The following is a 19,438-nucleotide window of genomic DNA, read 5'->3' on the forward strand; positions in this document are numbered from 1 at the left end:
GGATAAACATATACAGGAAAACAAGGAAGTGATTAATATCAACACAAAATGTAAGATAGCGTTTACACGGGCTATACAGGTGGAGAGGATGCAACAGAGAGGGGCAGACGGGAGTTTTTAAGTCACCAGCAATACTCTATTTCTTAAGGTGGGTGCTAGGCATACATGAGTCCTATTTGTGTAATTGTTTTGTTGTCCAGTTGCTAAATCTTATCCAACTCTTTGGAACCCCATGGACTGCAGCACGCCAAGCTTCCCTGTCCTTCACTATCTCCTGGAGTTTGCTCAAACTCATGTCCGTTGAGTTGGTGATCCAACCATCTAATCCTCTGTTGTCCCCTTCTCCTCCTGCCTTCAATCTTTCCCAGTATCAGGTTCTTTTCCAATGAGTCAGCTCCTCGCATTAGGTGGCCAAAGTATTGGAGCCTCAGTATCAGTCCTTCCAATGAATATTCAAGATTGATTTCCTTTAGTATTGACTGGTTTGATCTTATTAGTTTTCTCCAAACTGCAAGTATATGTTATTCACATGCTTCTGTACATATGAAATATTTCATAATTGCTGCCACCAGGGGGAGACTCTGTGGCCAGCAGAGGCCCCGTTGGCAGTGCTGCTTCCTGACCCGCTGGTCTTCCGGAGTTATTGCATTAGTGACATCCTGGAGCGTGTGCTCTGTTTTGGAGGGAATATCCTGAATATTACAGGGAACGTGCTCCTGGCACTCTGAACAGTGGAAGAGAATCCACTGGGTGACATCATTACCCTGGTGGCCAAATGGAGGCTGCAGATACAGAAGTAATTTGGAATCTGCCATATCAGAGCTAAAGATAGTTCCCTGCAGCTAAAGATAATTCCGCCACCAAGGATTGATCTCCCCCCAACCTCCACAGTGAAAGCATGGAGTCCCAACCACTGGACCATCAGAGAATTCCTTATTTTTCATTTTTAAGTAATGTTATATAAGTGGTATCATACAGGATGTACTTGTGGGCTACTTTAATTCAGCATAACTTGCAATTCATCCATGTTGTAGTGTGTATAAGTAGCTCATTCCTTTGCATCGCTGGGTAGTATTGTATTGTATGGATGTAATATCTACTCACTTTTGATCTATAATTGGATTGTTGTCAGATTTTAGCTATCACAAATAAAGCTGCTATGAACATCTGTGTAAAAAAAAAATTAAAAATAAATGCATTTTTAACCATGGCAGTGGTTAGGAAATTATCACAATCAGTTACGACCAGAGTCTTGAGTTTTAACACCCACACAGGGACAGACCATTAGGTTCTGGGAGCGTGGAATTGAAAATGAGACAATAGATATTTCAGCATGAATGACACAAATTAAAAGTATTATTGCCCTGTACCCCAGAGTTAAAGAATATGTGTTCTTAACAAACTAGAGAATATAACATAAAAGAAGTAGACTCACAGATAAGGGAAACAAACTAAAGGGTTACCAGTGGAGGGGGTGGGGAGAGGGGGCAACACCGGAGGGGAGAGGAGGAGGCACTAACTAGCAGGAGGTGTAAGACAGGCTCAAGGATGAATTGTAAAACACCAGGAATAGAGCCAGGATTTTTTTAACAACTGTAAATGGAAAGTAACCTTTAAAAACTGAATAAAATTTTTTAAATGTTTACAAATAAATAAAACATTTTTAAAAGAAAATGTATTCTTTTTAAGCTCGTATAAGACATTTATAAGAACTGATCGCACATGAGGCTACAAGTAAACTCAACAAAATATCAAAAAGCTCAATATCATAAATAATGATCTCTGGCAACAGTTTACAGACTAGAAAGACATTAAATCCATAATTAAGTACCTGGAATGTGTAGGAGAGGATATTTCCACTCAGTCTGTAGAAATCTCTCCCATCCCCACTATACACCTTTCTGCATTGACCACCAAAACTTTTGGTATTGAGGACTTGGTTTCTAAACTGGCCCGTTAGTGCATTGTAACTGTTAAAAAAAAAAAAAAAAATGAAAGAAGAAAAGGCTGTTAAAAACCAGAAATAGCAGTTGCTGAAACAGGCATCATTAGTGAACTCTGGATGTTCTTGAAACACATTACAGTTAAGCATCTCTGGGCGATCTCAAATAAAATCCTCCTAAAGCACACCATACATTACCAACTCCCCCTGATTGGTATAATGGCTAACACTAATGAATGGGGAAACCCAAGATCTTTTTAGCCCTAAGAACAGCTCTTTTGTATCTATGGCAACAGCTGGTTTTGAATTGCATCTTTAGATAAAACCAATACAATTAAGATTACTCTTGAGGAGATAGAACTCTCTACAAATGAATTTCAACTAACTGGCCCCTTAGCATGCTAACTGGTATACTCTTTGGAGTAATTTTACCACTTTTCTGTCAACACATTTCACATCTATCAGTCTCAGAGATTATCTTAAAACCTTGAAACCTTAACTTGAGCCTGACCTTTAAAAGTTTTTCAGAATTCTTTTTGAAAAGGCAAAGAGGATCAGTCTAACTTCACTTGAAAGTTCCCAGCTAGCTGAGACAATTACTTTGCATCCCGAAGGTCCCAACACAATTTCTCTTTTCTTCCACCGCTCGCCTTCTGCGGTCTCTCAATTCCCTTAAATAGCCCCACATCACTGAATTAGTTCTCCTCGCCGTCTCCCTCTCCCATAGGGTGACTGACTGGCCAGGTTTTCCCAGGTCTGAGGGTTTCCTCGGATGCAGGATTCTCAGCGCTAAACCCAGGACGCTGCAGGGACAACGGGTCCTTCCAAGCTTTACCGCATATGCTTACAGGTGTATATGCAGGGGTTTTTTTTAATGTTTCAGGATGTGGCAAAGAGATCTAAGTAAAGGTTGACTATTAGTTGATTTGCTCTTAGATTTACCAAACCACAGACTAAAACACAACAAAATGAAAACTACAGCTCGTAGACGTATACAGGAAGCCACTCAGCACCTTACCCACGTCCGGTAAGCTCTATGTTTGGAGGAGGTTTATCCTTGTCACAGGCAGGTCTGCTTTCTGCATCCTCGCATCTGTCTTCATCAGCACCGTCCTCTTCACAGTCAGAATCCCCATTGCAAACTAAAGATTTGCTGATGCACTGACCTGAACACAAGACCATCCACCACACAAAAATATTAGAGGAAAAAAGGAAAACACTACCTGGGGTCAAAAGGTTTCAGCCTGGGCTCCCAACACAGTACTGATACTCTAGTGTGAATTTAAGATAAACCCTCACTGCCCAAGGAATGAACGTTGATTATTTTGGTCCTCATTTTGCAACATGCAAAATTGATTCTGACCTTGCTGCTGCTGCTGCTGCTGCTAAGTCACTTCAGTCGTGTCCGACTCTGTGCGACCCCAGAGATGGCAGCCCACCAGGCTCCCCGGTCCCTGAGATTCTCCAGACAAGAACACTGGAGTGGGTTGCCATTTCCTTCTCCAATGCATGAAGGTGAAAAGAGAAAGTGAAGTCAATCAGTCATGTCCGACTCTTAGCAACCCCATGGACTGCAGCCTACCAGGCTCCTCCGCCCATGGGATTTTCCAGGCAAGAGTACTGGAGTGGGGTGCCATTGCCTCTGACCTTGCATGAACAATAAAATTGAAAACAGAACCCAAATTCAAATTCCAGGCTCTTATCCATAACCATCAAGCATTTTGGTCTCCAAAATCATACAAGGTCAACCATTGGGAAGACAGATTGACTTCCTGCTCTTCAACTTTTGATTTCTTTTCTGAAATCACTGATGAAGATGCCGAAGTCCTGCCTTTCTTGGTATTTTAAATATATATGCTTTGAGAGCATGGGAACTGGATTAAAAAAATAAAATTCATTCTGAAGGCTGTCTTTTCACCTTGCTTATACTTTCTTTTGCTGTGCAGAAGCTTTTAAATTTTAATTAGATCCCATTTGTTTATTTTTGCTTTTATTTCCAATATTCTGGGAGGTGGGTCATAGAGGATCCTGCTGTGATGTATGTCAGAGAGTGTTTTGCCTATGTTCTCCTCTAAGAGTTTTATAGTTTCTGGTCTTACGTTTAGATCTTTAATCCATTTTGAGTTTATTTTTGTGTATGGTGTTAGAAAGTGTTCTAGTTTCATTCTTTTACAAGTGGTTGACCAGTTTTCCCAGCACCACTTGTTAAAGAGATTGTCTTTTCTCCATTGTATATTCTTGCCTCCTTTGTCAAAGATAAAGTGTCCATAGATGCGTGGGTTTATCTCTGGGCTTTCTATTTTGTTCCATTGATCTATATTTCTGTCTTTGTGCCAGTACCATACTGTCTTGATGACTGTGGCTTTGTAATAGAGCCTGAAGTCAGGCAGGTTGATTCCTCCAGTTATAAGCAAGGTGAAAAGACAGCCTTCAGAATGGGAGAAAATAATAGCAAATGAAGCAACTGACAAACAACTAATCTCAAAAATACACAAGCAACTCCTACAGCTCAACTCCAGAAAAATAAACAACCCAATCAAAAAATGGGCCAAAGAACTAAATAGACATTCCTCCAAAGAAGACATACAGATGGCTAACAAACACATGAAAAGATGCTCAACATCACTCATTATCAGAGAAATGCAAATCAAAACCACTACGAGGTACCATTTCACACCAGTCAGAAAGGCTGCAATCCAAAAGTCTACAAGCAATAAATGCTGGAGAGGGTGTGGAGAAAATGGAACCCTCTTACACTGTTAGTGGGAATGCAAACTAGTACAGCCACTATGGAGAACAGTGTGGAGAGTCCTTAAAAAACTGGAAATAGAACTGCCATATGACGCAGCAATCCCACTGCTGGGCATACACACTGAGGAAACCAGAATTGAAAGAGACACGTGTACCCCAGTGTTCATCACAGCACTGTTTATAATAGCCAGGACATGGAAGCAACCTAGATGTCCATCAGCAGATGAATGGATAAGAAAGCTGTGGTACATATACACAATGGAGTATTACTCAGCCATTAAAAAGAATACATTTGAATCAGTTCTAATGAGGTGGATGAATCTGGAGCCTATTATACAGAGTGAAGTAAGCCAGAAAGAAAAACACCAATACAGTATACTAATGCATATATATGGAATTTAGAAAGATGGCAACAACAACCCTGTATTCGAGACAGCAAAGGAGACACAAATGTATAGAACAGTCTTTTGGACTCTGTGGGAGAGGGAGAGGGTGGGATGATTTGGGAGAATGGCATTAAAACATGTATAATATCATATAAGAAACGAATCGCCAGTCCAGGTTCGATGCAAGATACAGGAAGCTTGGGGCTGGTGCACTGGGATGACCCAGAGGGATGGTATGGGGAGGGAGGTGGGAGGGGGCTTCAGGATGGGGAACACGTGTACACCCGTGGCGGATGCATGTTGATGTATGGCCAAACCAATAAATATTGTAAAGTAAAAAAAATAATAATAAAAAAATAAAATTCAACATTTATTTAATACCTTCTTTGTTCTAGACACTCCTGGGTGTTGGGATGCAAGTAAAAAGGAATTCACCAGGCTTTTCATACACTTTACAATCTAATAGGAAAGAGTGTGAAGATAGATCATTGCAATTCAGCAGTATCAGTTTAGTTCAGTTCAGTCGCTCAGTCGTATCCGACTCTTTGCGACCCCATGAATCGCAGCACGCCAGGCCTCCCTGTCCATCACCAACTCCCGGAGTTCACTCAGACTCACATCCATCGAGTCAGTGATGCCATCCAGCCATAACTGTCATGATAGATACAAGCTGAGAGTACCAGAAGCAAGAGAGGAAACACTAGAGGTACCAGATGATCTAGCCCCTGCCTCCCTCCCCAGTATCATCTCCAGCCATTCTCTTACCAGCTGCTTACGCCCTAGTCATACTGGATCACTTACCTAAATCAAAGGTCAATCTTTTTGCCATCTCCACAGACTTTGCAGATAGTTTTCTCAACCTCAAAGGGGTTTCTCTACTTCTCGCCTACTTGTCGTTCAAAAATCAGATTGTATATTATCTTCTTTCAAAAACCACCCCTCCCCCACAAACTATGATGTATGGCCTTCATTTGTGTCCTAATAGCAAGCATGGCACAAAACTGTCCTGCCAGCCCATCCCACTATGCTTTTGATCCAATGCAACAAACGTTTGTTGAGAGTCTACTATGTAGTACACACTCCAGATGAAAAAAATAAAAGAAATAAAATCCACATCTTCAAGGAATTCACAGTCTACCAAGAGACACCCAGGGCAACATATACTTCAGATTACAGATGATACAACACACATGGAAAACATGGAAAGTAGTTTGTTAAGTAGCTTTATTAGTTGGGTGTTCAGGGAAGGTTTCCCTAAGGAGGCATCGTCTGACTCGGGTTTTGAAATTAAAATAGGAGTTAGAGAGGTATTGTTGAGAAACACTTCTAACACAGGAAGTTTTTATGTACTATTCTGCCCATAAAACTAAGACTTTTGAGGGAAGAGGCTGTTTCATTCTACATCCGTAACCCTCATTTCTGTATCTGAACATAACAAGAATAATAAATGCTTGCTAAAAGTTGTTGAATTAACCTGTCTGCACAAGTGCAACACAATGCATGCCTGCTAAGCTGCTTCAGTTGTGTCCAGCTCTCTGTGACTCTATGGACCGCAGTCCACCAGGCTTCTCTGTCAACAGGATTCTCCAAACAAGAATACTGGGGTGGGTTGCCATGCCCCCTCCTCCAGGGAATCTTTCCAAATCAGGGATGGAACCCATGTCTCCTCCATCTCCTGCAGGAGATGCAGGACAGTTCTTTACCACTAGTGTCACCTAGGAAGCCCAAGACAAGAGGTCAAATAATATCTAATCCAAAGCTGTGTTCAGTCCCCTATGCATAGACATGACCTGTATCACTCCTTAATTAACTAATTAGAGCTGCTTTTCTTGTAAACATAAAAATAATTCGGGCAATAATAGTGTTTTTGCCTGACTTGTCTTTATTCCAGTCTCCTTCTACATCTTAACCAAAAATGCAATGTCAGGAACTGTTTGGGTCTGTCAACAGCCATGTTTCTTTTCAAAGAGTATCCCCATCTTTATTACTGGATGCCACCCATGCATTTGAAAGAATGATAGTTGAGTATGCAAATAATATGCCAATAAAAATCCAACTAATTCGGGGGGAAACTGGTATAGGCTAATATAAATGCAGTACAACTCAACAAGTATATACGGAGCAAGTTAAACAAATAACATTTGAATTTACCCTCTGCGTGCTGAGCCTATGAGAAGCAAATACCTGAGAAACACCTGAAACGTTCTCCACATCCGTCTTCTGTTGGACATCCTCGAGTAGGTTGACATGGTTGTGTTTCAAAAGCACTTCCCACACAGGAATGGCCGCCGTATTGTCCATAAACAGCAATTGACCGCCTGCGAGTCTAAATACAAAACAAACACATTTCCAGTATCTCCAGGTTCCTTTATCTGAGAAATAAAATCTGAGATAAATTAATACATTTGGAGACATGACATTTATAAAATTTTTCTGGTGTACTACAGAAGTAAAATGTCCAAAATCAATGAATCCAGAAACCCACTTGTCTTTGAGTCTGGTGACATGGGTTATTATTTCTAGAGCACTCCCAGTTTATATTTATGCTTAGGGTTGAGTGGGAAAAAAAATAGTGAATCTTTAAGAAAAAATTCTGGATAGAACTATAAGCAAATAGATCACAATACAGAATGATTCATTTTTCACCAAAGCAATGTACCAAGGGTTAGCTAGAAAAGGTGAAGTGAGTTTGGCTAGAGGAAAAGTAAGGGTACTGGAAAGGGGAGCTAAGATGAAGTGGCGTTAGGGAAACCTTTAGAAAAGTGGTGGAAATTGATTTGAGCTGAACCTTAAGCCTTCTTCAGGAAGGCAAAACAGTCCAGAGAAAGATAGATATAGGCTACCATGAAAGTCAAATTTACAAAACAGAAGCCTAAGTGGTCCACAGATGAAGGTACATCTACAATGAAACTTCACTGGAAATCCAAAATCACTGATCTGTGAAATTAGAAATATATCAAATGCACATGCTGGGGGTGGGGGTAAAAAAAAATTAGGGGAAATCACTAAGCCAAATGTGAAAACTAATTCATCCTAAACTTCATTTACTCAATATGAAGACATTTATCTAGTGTTTAAACAAAAAGAAAGATCTACAAAATCCTTTTCCTCTCCAAAGGCAATCAAAGGTACATCTTTTAAGCCTCTTATCCATTTATTAATCTTACCCATTAATAAAAATGGGCAAAATCTGAGATTCCAGAAAGTTTAAACCTTGAGCAAAGACCAATAGGGAAGACTATATGTATATAAACCAAGGTTGCACCTATTCATTCATCCTAAATTGAGACGACATGTAATTTGAACTTTGAGCAGGTCTGCGTCAGCCTGGGCCTGGTTCTGGCCCATTTCATTGCACCTAAGCAGAGAAGTCATGGAGGAATGAGTGAGGAATGGAGCTCAGTACAGTTTCTCAGCTACGTTTTTAGTTTCTGTATTTAGTAGAAGACATCTCTTATACGTGGCTTAGAACTGTGTGCTTTTCTGAAGTTCAGAGCACAGATTGTGTTGGTGTGCAAGCAATGTTTTCCTGCCCCACAGACAGCAGCATGACCTTGATGGCTGCCTGCTCTCAGCGTCTCATTCTCACCTGTCAAATTCTGATCTCATGACCTCATTTTCATTTTCACTTGTCTCCTGGGTGAAAATTCTGTTTTTATAATCTGAGCATGATGACCTTCCCTCAAAACAATTACTCATATGAAAAGTACCTTCTATCTACCTCTATTTAATGTTCTTTCTTAACTTGTTTTTAAATTCTAAAAGTGTTTCCTGAGGTTGGTGTTTGTTTGAATTTTGTCTTGTTATTCATGTACCTATTTGCCTGTAATCAGAGTTGTCATCTATTATATTTGCCAGAAGCCAAATTCTACACTTGTGTAATTTATTTTGTAAATACCTATCATGTAGATACTAAATAAATGCTTGAAAATTGTGATAATGATGATGCTTCCAAACATAAATTATCTCCCATAGTATGGTTCTTTTAGTACTTCTAAATGATTTTTAAACACACATTTTTATCTAAACTGAACCACTTTTAAAATGCTATACAAATATCAAATCATGTTGTATACCTGAAATTAATGTTACATGTCACTGTATCTCAGTAAAAAAAAATTTAGTCATTCAAATGTTCAGAACCTTTGAAACAGCATTATATTTTTTAAATTATCCTAAGATGATTATCAGAAAAAAGACATATCTATATACAAAAATGTTCATTAAAGTTTCATTCATAATTACAAAATATGTAAGTAAACTAAATCTCAAACAATAAGAAAATGGATAAAGAAGATTGGTATATTCATATAATGGAATATAATACAGCTGTTGAAATGCATACTGATAGCATAATATTAAAATAGTAGAATACAAAATCGTGAACAAATGACCCTATTTTAAAAATCATTAGCACACAGAAAGAATAAATACTAAAATGCTAGTATATTGATTTCTTCTAAATGGTAGAATTATGAGTAGCATTTTCTTTATACTCTTCTATGTTCTCTCCAATTAATAATTTATAATAAGGAAGAAGTAGATATTTTAAGGGTGCTCTATAAGATCCAAGTCAAGTCAGGTTTTTTATTTATATTACTTTTGTACTAAACTTTAAAACATTGAAAAATGTTTGACTTTTCATGGTCATTCACTATTTGTTAGGTAAAATGAAGCAACGATTTTGCTACTCTTGGTGTTTGTTTCAAATGAAAAGTTGAATCCAGGAAATATGAAATTTTGAATTATTTACTGACTTCATTTCAAGCTATTCTATTTCTCTGATAATGAAAGAATAAGTGAGTAGCTTTTAGCTTCTCTCCCATGTATATTTCTAGGCTCAAATGTAAGATTTAGAAAAGTTCTTCAAGAAAAATGAGAATGCAAAAAAATTTTACGATAACATTAATTATTAAATAAATCATACTTTTCCCCTTCAGAATTACTAGTACATTTTCAAAAACCATACAAAGTAATATTCAAAAGTTAATGTCATTTTGTTCATACCTAAGCTATTTTGGCATATGAATAAAAAATACAAAGTTTTCACATGGTCCTACCTGAGTCTTGGTACAACCATTGCATTCTGACCAAGGAGCATAAGAACCCCATTGGCAGTTGATTGGCGAGGAGGCACTGTCATAGTGTTGAATTGTCCATTATAAAGCCGATAGAAAGGTAAGAGAGAAGACATAAACAATAGTCAAGAATAGTCAAAAGCAGTCAAAAATTGTGAAGCAATTTTTGCTTCACCAAAAGGATCTCAAAATACATTTAAAAATATCTAGGAAGGGCTCACTTTTTCCGAGATTTATTAAATATCATTTATAAGATATCTAGAATGTTCCAGGCACTATTTAGATCCTAGAGCTATAGACATAAAAGAGATAGGCTAGGACATCCCTGATGGTACAGTGGATAAGAACCCACCTGCTCATGCAGGGGAAGCAGCTTCCACCGCTGGTCCGGGAAGATTCCATTTGCCTCTGAGCAACTAAGCCTGCAAGAGGTAACTGCTGAGCCCACAGGCCACAACTAACTGAGCCCAAGTGTTGCAACTACCAAAGCCCGAGCGCCTAGAGCCTGTGCTCAGAAACAAGAGAAGCCACCAAAATGAGAAGCCTAAGCACGCCAACAAAGAGTAGCTCCTGCTCACCCCTAGAGAAAGCCTGTGTGCAGCAACGAAGACCCAGAGCAGACAAAAATAAAATAAATAAATAAATAATGTTTTACAGTGAGATAGTATACTGATCATTGATTGAGGAAAGGAAGAAGATGTAGATGTATAAACAAATAATTATAACACAATAATATGATCACAATGTGACTGTGACCAGCACATTCTCAGTCACTAAGTCATGTCCCACTCTTTGCCACCTCATGGACTACAGCCTACCAGGCTTCTCTGTCCATGGGATTTCTCAGTCAGGAATACCTGAGTGGGTTACCATTTCCTTCTCCAGGGAATCTCCCCAACCCAGGGATCGAACCCGGGTCTCCTGCCTTGACAGATGGACTCTTTACCACAGAGCCACCAGGGAAGCCCCATGATCACAATGCAATACAGCTAATTAGATAAATTTACTAACAGAATTGTGTACATTATGATGTGTTGTGGAAATACAGATAAGAGAATGTCCAGAGGAGGGGTATAAGTGAGAACATAGGGAAGGAAGGTGTTACAGCCTTTAAGTGATTCTGGATGATGAAGAGTTATACAGAAATTTAACTGAGAGACAGTAAGCTGTAAAATGACCACATGAGAGGTAGGAAATCAAAATCTGGCAAAGGCTAAATGGATGAGAACGTAGCTACACGCTCCCCCTATTTATTGAGGCCACTTTCTCAAGCGCACACCCAAGTACAATAGGGGCAAGTTGAACTCAAATAATTCCACTCAGATAAAATACACGTGGAAAATGGTGAGCTGACTCACAATGCTTACAATGCAGAAAATCTTGTGGTGTTTTTAATCTTTAGGTTTCTTCCTCACAAGGAATAAAATAAAGTAAAGTAAGAATAAGAATAAAACATGCTTATCCTATCATTGTCTTTTCTGAAAATGTGGAAAGAAACAAAGTGTGTGAGGGAAAAACATGCTCACACTGCAATGTAAAAATCAGACCATAGTTTCCTCAAAATAAATGAAATAACTGTTAATGATTTCCACACACAATCCAAAAAAATTCTCACCTTGAAAAAACTTGAAACTCTCCTATAAATCCCACCAAGAAGAATAAAGTTATTGCCTAGGAGGGAAAAAAAAACAATAAAGCAATATTTGAGCTTGCATTGCTTTAATGAGTCAAAAGTGAATACATTTGTACAAATCAAGATTTGTGAGTTGGGAATAAAAAGAGTGAAAGAATCATGGAGAAGCTCGATGATTCTGCTCATCTTAACAATTTTTCATTTTAAATAAAAGTTTAATACAATTATCTTGAGCTCACCTCCCACTGTTCATTTCTGTAAAGACTACTAGGCACTAGATGATATTATAGACAAATAAATTGGAAAGACTCCCTAAAAGTTAAATATTCACAAACATTTTTCTAGGGTCCAATCATCTTTTATTCCTTAATCCACACTCCTTTCTAACTTTGGTACCATGAGAACGCCGGAATAGAGAAAGCCTAGAAACAGCAGTCCCAAGGGTTGAGGAGGTAAAAAGGAACCAGTTTCCTAAATGGAAAAATCAAAAGTGGAGGTGCATGGCTAGCCAGAGGAACCAAGATGCTCATCACAATCCCTAGTTCTATAGGTGGTGCCCAAACACGACAGAGGCCTTTTATAATCATCTTTATGTGATAGGGCAGCCTAAACACTGAGCATCTGACAGGCTACAAAATTGTATGCAAAATGTAATTTATATTTCATTCGAAAATCAAATGTGTCTTAAAAACAAATCTAGAAAGAAACATAATAAAGGAAAATAGTTTATTTCTGGTTGTGAAATTATAGGTGACTTTCATTACCTTCTTTTTACTTTTATGTATATTCCTACTTTGACAACTGAAAGTGTAAGGGAATACAATTCAAATTTGTACTAGAGACTCTAAGAATATTAAATGCCTTCAGTTCATAACCTAATATGTGCTGTGCTGTGCTCAGTTGCTTCTGTTGTGTCTAACTCTTTGCGACCCAATGAACTGTAGCCCGCCAGGCTCCTCTGTCCATGGAATTCTCCAAGCAATAATACTGGAGTGGGTTGCCACACCCTCCTCCAAGGGATCTTCCCAACCCAAGGATCAAACCCACGTCTCCTGCATTGCAGGCGGATTCTTTACCCTTGAGCCACTGGGGAGGTCCATATCCTGGGATAACAGTCCTTAAATCATCCCACCCCACATTTTAACAGGCCAGTATTCTTTCTCTTCTCTTGACCTCTCCAAACCTCTTTTCTCTCAGTAGTTGTGGAATGGCTTCTCATCTTTTCTTCCAGACCCTTCCACTCACCTTCTTAAATCACTCATCCTCTTAGTAGGTCTCTTCCTTTCAGTTATAAAATCCTAGTTGCCTATTCTGCCTTTTATAGTCCTACAAACATTTTAGCTTATATTCTGATTAGCTTAACCATAAGGGCTGAGAAGTAACATAGCCGTGAGCACCCCAGAAATGCGAACAATGGTGGGAGAGGCTACAGATATTTTCTGATTTTTCAACAGATATGTGAAGCACATAATGTAAAGCAACGACTTTAAAAGGTTCTTTTGTTCTTAATTTTAAACTATACCTTTTTTTTATTTTTCAACACTATGTCTTTACTTGTGCTGTGTCAACTCATTTTTCCTGCCCTTGGGTGAGTCTATCTCACAACTTTATTAGTCACTCCCAGTCCCTAATAGGGGCTTCCCTGGTGGTTCAGACAGCAAAGAATCTGCCTGCAATGCAGGAGACCCAAGTTTGATCCCTGAGTCAGGAAGGTCCTCTGGAGAAGGGAATGGCTACACACTCCAGTATTCTTGCCTGGAGAATTCCATGGACAGAGGAGCCTGGTGGGGTAGCAAAGAGTCAGACACAACCAAGCAACTAACACTTTCAGTCTTTAATGTCATCACATTTTCAGAAAATAAAAATTCTGAAACAATCTAATAGTACAATTTCAATTTATCATCCAATTTTAAATATCTCTCCTATTCCCCAGTTCCTGTGGGAAGGGTGGCGTCCACTTCGAAAAATCCCTCCCTTTTATTCTCCTGCTTCCCTTCCCCACCTCCCCAGGATGCCTCTGTCTTCTTCAGAGTCAGAGCAGCAGGAGTAAGAGGGCAAGAGCAAAAAGGCTCTTGCTCGATCGATGCAGCCGGAGTCTGCTGACGGTAAATCAGACTGTCCTGGATGTTTGAATGCCAGCTGTCTGTCCCTCACAGTGTTTTCATCATTCTTTGAATATCACTCCTTTGGACATCTACAACCACTGCCCTCTGCCACAAATGATTCATCCCTTTGTTCATCTCTCTTGACTCTCACCATTGTCTGCTTACTGATGCTACCTATTGGGGTTGCTTCATCCTGCAAGTGTCTCTCAGGGAGTCCCTGACAACCCAAGCCAAGCCCTTCTCCAAAAGTCCACATCTGATCCATGGGATACCTGCATATCTTCTTGTCCTGTCAGGATGAAACTGATACTGCTATGTTGATTTTGCTAAACGCAGGGCAGTCAACCAGTCTGTTCTTTTAGATTTTCTCAAATGCGAGTAGGGTGTACATCCCCCTCCTCCAATGAACATAAACTTGCCTACTCTTGAGGATGGAGATGGCCAAAGGGTCACCAAACAAATTTAGGGCTACTTTTTGGTAACACTGCATTGAATGTGCAATATTTCACTTTAAAATGTGAGGCTACTGAGCATCTCTTATTCTTGGCCTTTGACTCTCAGCCAAAACAGGCGTCATGAAAAAAATCCATCTTAACATTCTACCACGTATTTTTTTTAATGTCAACGAAGTTTTAGGGTATTCACTTTCACCAGAACTAATTTTGCCACTATTTTCCACATGTGCTATGTGCTCTGGCATGTCTGACTCTTTGTGACCCCATGGTCTGCAGCCTGCCAGGCTCTTCTGTCCACGGGGATTCTCCAGGCAAGAATACTGGAGTGGGTTGCCATGCCCTCCTCCGGGGGATCTTCCCAGCCCAGGGATCAAACCCAGTTCTCCCACATTGAAGACAGATTCTTTACCAACTGAACCACCAGGGAAACTCATTTCCTCGTATACATATTATAACCCATGAAGATCTGCTTATCACTAGTTCATGAGTTATACAAGCTGAATCTTTATCCAAAAGAATTTCTTGAAAATTGGCTAGCTGGGTACCTGAAAATGAAGCAGTTATCATTCCTTGCCTTTGGAAAGAGTATCTCATCAAATGACAAAACAATTACAAATTAATAAACAAATTAATAACAGAAATAGACATACATCTGAGTTAACTCTATAAAAGAATTCCTTAGTTGAAAAGATAGAGGACTTCCCTGGCGGTCCAGTGGTTAAGAATCCGCCTGCCAAAGCAGGGGACATGAGTTCGATCCCTGCTCTGGGAAGGATCCCACATGCTAATGGGCAGTTAAGCTGGTGCACCACAATTAGAGAAAGCCCTCACACAACACCGAAGACCCAGCACAGCCATAAATAAATAAATAAAATTTGAAAAAAAAAGATACGGTATCTTGGCAGTGTGTAATGTAGCTAAGCTGGGGCCACATTTCCCAGAATTCTCTTCTCTTCTTCTTTATGACTGAATAAGCATTAGGTCTGCTTCCTTCCTCTAACATTTTCCAGCTACACCACTGTCTCTATGCTTCTAATTTCTCCACATCTGGCCTTTTACATTTGTCTGTCGAACCATGAGCCCATTTAGCGTAAAAATAAAACACTAATTTCTGTAGCATGCACTGGGTTCCAAATGTCCAAATCCCAGAGGAAAAAACTATGGAAAAATTCAATCTAATTTCTTAGCATACCCTAATTAATATGTTGATCAGTAAATTTAGAACATAGGGTACCATATAGAAGAAGAAGGGGGTAGATTCTTAAATAAATCTTATTTCATCTTTGTTAGAAATTAACATCAATTTGTAACACTAGCAATAAAAAAATGCAAAATGACATAATAATATGATTGAGTACTTAGTAGCCATTCGAAGCATGTTATAGCTTTATCAATGACAGAAGAACATGCTTATGATATAATGAGTAAAAAGATTCAGATCTATATTGATAAAAATGTCATAAAATAGATCTTATACATATTCATTTTAAAGTCTGAAAAGAAATAGATTAAAATGTTAACAGTGGCTATCTCCAAGTGGAGAAATAATAGATATTATCTTCTTTTTGAACTTAATTACCAAGATGGTAGTGCTATAATCTGGCAAGGGACATTTTTAAAAGACACAAAGGCCATCACAGTATAATTGGTATAAGATGGGTGATGACGTCAGGTCAGCTCTGGGTGTGGCGAGGAAGCAGAGAGACCATCATCTGAGACGTCATTGTGCTTGACTTCATCCCAGCCGCGTGAGAATCATGCTTCAGGTTTACAAACCCCAGGTTCATCTCAGTCCAGGGATGAGAGAGTGAAGGTCTGGACCACAGTTAGATCAAAGCGAAGCCCTTTTTGCTCTAAAGTCCTGAAACACTTCAGAACCAATTACATCCTATCCAAGGGATACAAAGAGTACCACCTGGGACCACCTCTCTGAATTCAGTTCACATGAATTGGGGAAAAGACAAAAGAATAGTCCTTCTTAAAGGCCAGACTTGGAAACCATAGTGTATCACAAAAGCATACCCTTCAGATTTACTGTAAAAATATGAGTCTCTACTCTCAAATATAGGTGAGAACTCTGAATGCAGTTCACAAAGAAATCATTTATTTGTTGATATTTTATCAATGAACTGAAAGATAAAAGTAAATATATTAACCCGGTAGAAAAATATCATAATAATCAATGACTATGAACCCATCTTTAAATACAAAACAATTATTAAGATGTCTCATCATAAAATAAATAAGGAAATTGACTGATAGTTAATACAAATATTAGGAGAAAGTATACTAGCTAGATGACTCTAGGAAAGGCATCCTGTTCTAAGTTATCAAATGTTCTAAATTTTTAAATAAAAGTACAAAACAGACTGATAGAGATTAGATTATATCATAATTCTAACTTTGTATGGTTACTTGGCATTCTAACATTAGACAAATCAACTTTGTGATTTGTGTTTAATTTTCAATGACTTAATTAAATGCAATTTTGCACATAAATACTCAAGACCCATGTTTCCATCCTCCTCAATCCCCCTGGAAAGTGAGCACAGATTCAGTATTGTAGTTAGGCAGCATAGTGACAGCAAAAGCAATCTAGCAGCTGACAGGGCTGAGAAATTACTGCTCCAGCATTAGAATGTAAAATTTTAAAAGTTTAAATACAAAACTTTGCAATAATAAAATTGCAGTAGTAGGTTCAGCTTATGTTTACATCCCAGAAATATAGTTTATGATAGTTATATCTATCTTTGGTCCTAAATTTTTTTTTTCTTAACATTCAGCCATTTGCATTAGGCCAATATGTGTTTTTGGTAACTCTTTAGCTTCATTCCATTTATCTGTATCTTCTGCTTTTACAATTCTGATCCTTTCATCCAGATTCCAAATTCTAAAGTTCCAAATTTCCAAATTCACTCTTCTATAAAGCTGTTCAGTTCAGTTCAGTTGCTCAGTCGTGTCTGACTCTTTGCAACCCCATGAATCGCAGCACGCCAGGCCTCCCTGTCCATCACCATCTCCTGGAGTTATAAGTCAAATCACAGGGATTCATTGCATGACTCCAAATCAAACAAACAAAATACATTGGAGAGAATTTTTCCCTAAGAAATAACAGTTGTGTTATTGTATTTCTTAACAGCTTTCTTGGGACTTTCATAAACACTGCTTCCAATCTCTGATTCCCAGACCTCTAAACCAATAAAATAAACTACAAGAAAAGAAAAAGAAATTCACTTCAGCTGAATTGTTAAATATATTTAATTAAGGATTTCTTATAAGTCACCCTCAGAACTTTCTCTTTTCTATTTTCCCATGTATTTTTTTTTTTTTTTTTTTAATTTATTTGTTACCTAAGTAAACCTTACTCCCTTTAGAGTTAGCTCTGTTCACAAAAGTAATGAAGTTATTATCTTACCTTCATGTTTGGGAAAACATTCAGGGCAGCAGAGAGAAGGAAAATGTCCTCCTCCAGTGCCCAGTGAATTTTCAACAGAGGGAAGAGGCCAGCAGTCTACTCCCCGCCTGTCTCTCCCTGCTGGGGATTCACTTGGCATTCATATATAGAGCAAGCAGTTCCGAGACTTTGCTCCGACCCCAGCTGGGTTCTCTGGGGACACTGAGAACCTGCCCTGTACTTAGTCTGTGTCTTGAAACCAGATGCATCTTATCAATTTGCACAGGCCTTAGCTACAGTCAGCTGGGACTGTTTGGAAGCATAGCTCTGAGGAAACATCTGTAAATCAAGAAAAGCAGAAAATATTCTCACTTAAATGTTTAAGTGGTTTTCAACCAAAGGAGACTCTGTGTGAGACGAGCATAAGCGTCCTTCCTGTTTCAATTTATCACACAAAGCAGATGTGTTCATGATTCTCTAAAAGGGGGTTATACAGCAGACTTTGAGATTAGGCGCTGTGGAAGAAAAAACTTACATGCCATTCTGTCACTCAAAATGGAAATGGAAATTCTGGAATTGAATCATGTGTGTGTGTGTGGCCTAACACAATATAATATACATTTCTTCATGTGAAGAATGATCAAAAAGAGCATTGTGTTTTGCAAACATATTTAAAGGCATCACTAATTACCCCCAAGAATCTCCCTTAACCCTATGATATTCAGATCACTCCTTTGGAAAGTTCTTGTCACAATCATCATTTATGTCTACTTTGTCTTCTTCAGCTGCCTTGTCTTATTGTGCCAGATCCTCACTTTCCATGGCTTTGCATTGATTCGAGCAGTTCTCCAACATCATTTTCACAGATTTCACAAAAGGCTGCACTTTTGCAAGATTTCAGATTTTCTATTGAAGTTGAACTACAGTTTTATTTGCATGATTTGGCCAAATATTCTGATACTTGCTGTTAGGACATTATGGGGAGGAGAGACATAAGCATGAAGTGGGAAAGGAAAATTGAATTTAGAGTAATTTTATAACTAAACATTCCATTAGTGACTATTTTCCAGTTTTAATATTTTTTCTTTTTATATCTAAAATGTCTGAATAATAAAGAATGACCCCCCCACACACACTCTCCCTTTATAAATTAATGGTGATCTTCCAGGGACAAAACTTTCCCATCTTTTGTTCAAGCCATTAGTGATTTGTGTGGAAACAAATTTTTGCCACTGAGAACCGGATGCTGATTCCTGAAAGATCTTTTTTTAATTCAGCTCCAAGTGCACGAATTCCAAATGTTGTAGACTCTCCTTAAGCACGCAGTGTGCATTTCCAAGTTCAGTGGCTATCTTAGTTTGAGTTTCCCCAGAAGCAGATTCTGAGACAAGAATTCAATTGCAAGGGACTTGGGGGTTTTTCTGCTTTGGGGGTTTTGTTGTGTTTGGGGGAGTTGTTTTGTTTTATGAAATGAAGCGATCCTAGAAAGCACTGCTGAAGGATGAGGAAGTGAGACTGAGAAGGAAAGGAAGTCAATAAAAGGTATTTTAGCATGCAAGATGCATGTATGTGCTAAGTCACGTCAGTCATGTCCAACTCTGTGTGACCCTATGAACTATAGCCACAAAGTTCCTCTGTCCATGGGATTCTCCAGGCACGTGTACTGGAGTGGGTTGCCACGCAGGGGTCTTCCC

General features: G+C 38.8%; 1 protein-coding gene across 1 annotated transcript in view; it reads right to left on the bottom strand.

Moving 5' to 3' along the window:
* The window catches only part of C7 (complement C7), a 57,116-nt gene extending 39,169 nt beyond the window's left edge, over positions 1 to 17,947 (bottom strand). Inside the window, exons 1-6 of the mRNA XM_005889717.3 lie at positions 17,766 to 17,947; positions 11,773 to 11,828; positions 10,140 to 10,215; positions 7,264 to 7,405; positions 2,961 to 3,108; positions 1,832 to 1,970 (exon numbers count right to left, since the gene is read on the bottom strand). Of these exons, the coding sequence (XP_005889779.2) occupies positions 1,832 to 1,970; positions 2,961 to 3,108; positions 7,264 to 7,405; positions 10,140 to 10,215; positions 11,773 to 11,828; positions 17,766 to 17,771 (567 nt within the window). The 5' untranslated portion in view covers positions 17,772 to 17,947. The remainder of the gene's footprint in view (positions 1 to 1,831; positions 1,971 to 2,960; positions 3,109 to 7,263; positions 7,406 to 10,139; positions 10,216 to 11,772; positions 11,829 to 17,765) is intronic.
* Between the last annotated feature and the right edge of the window lie 1,491 nt (positions 17,948 to 19,438).

The sequence above is a fragment of the Bos mutus genome, chromosome 20 (genome assembly GCF_027580195.1).
Source record: "Bos mutus isolate GX-2022 chromosome 20, NWIPB_WYAK_1.1, whole genome shotgun sequence".
NCBI classification, from domain to species: Eukaryota; Metazoa; Chordata; class Mammalia; order Artiodactyla; family Bovidae; genus Bos; species Bos mutus.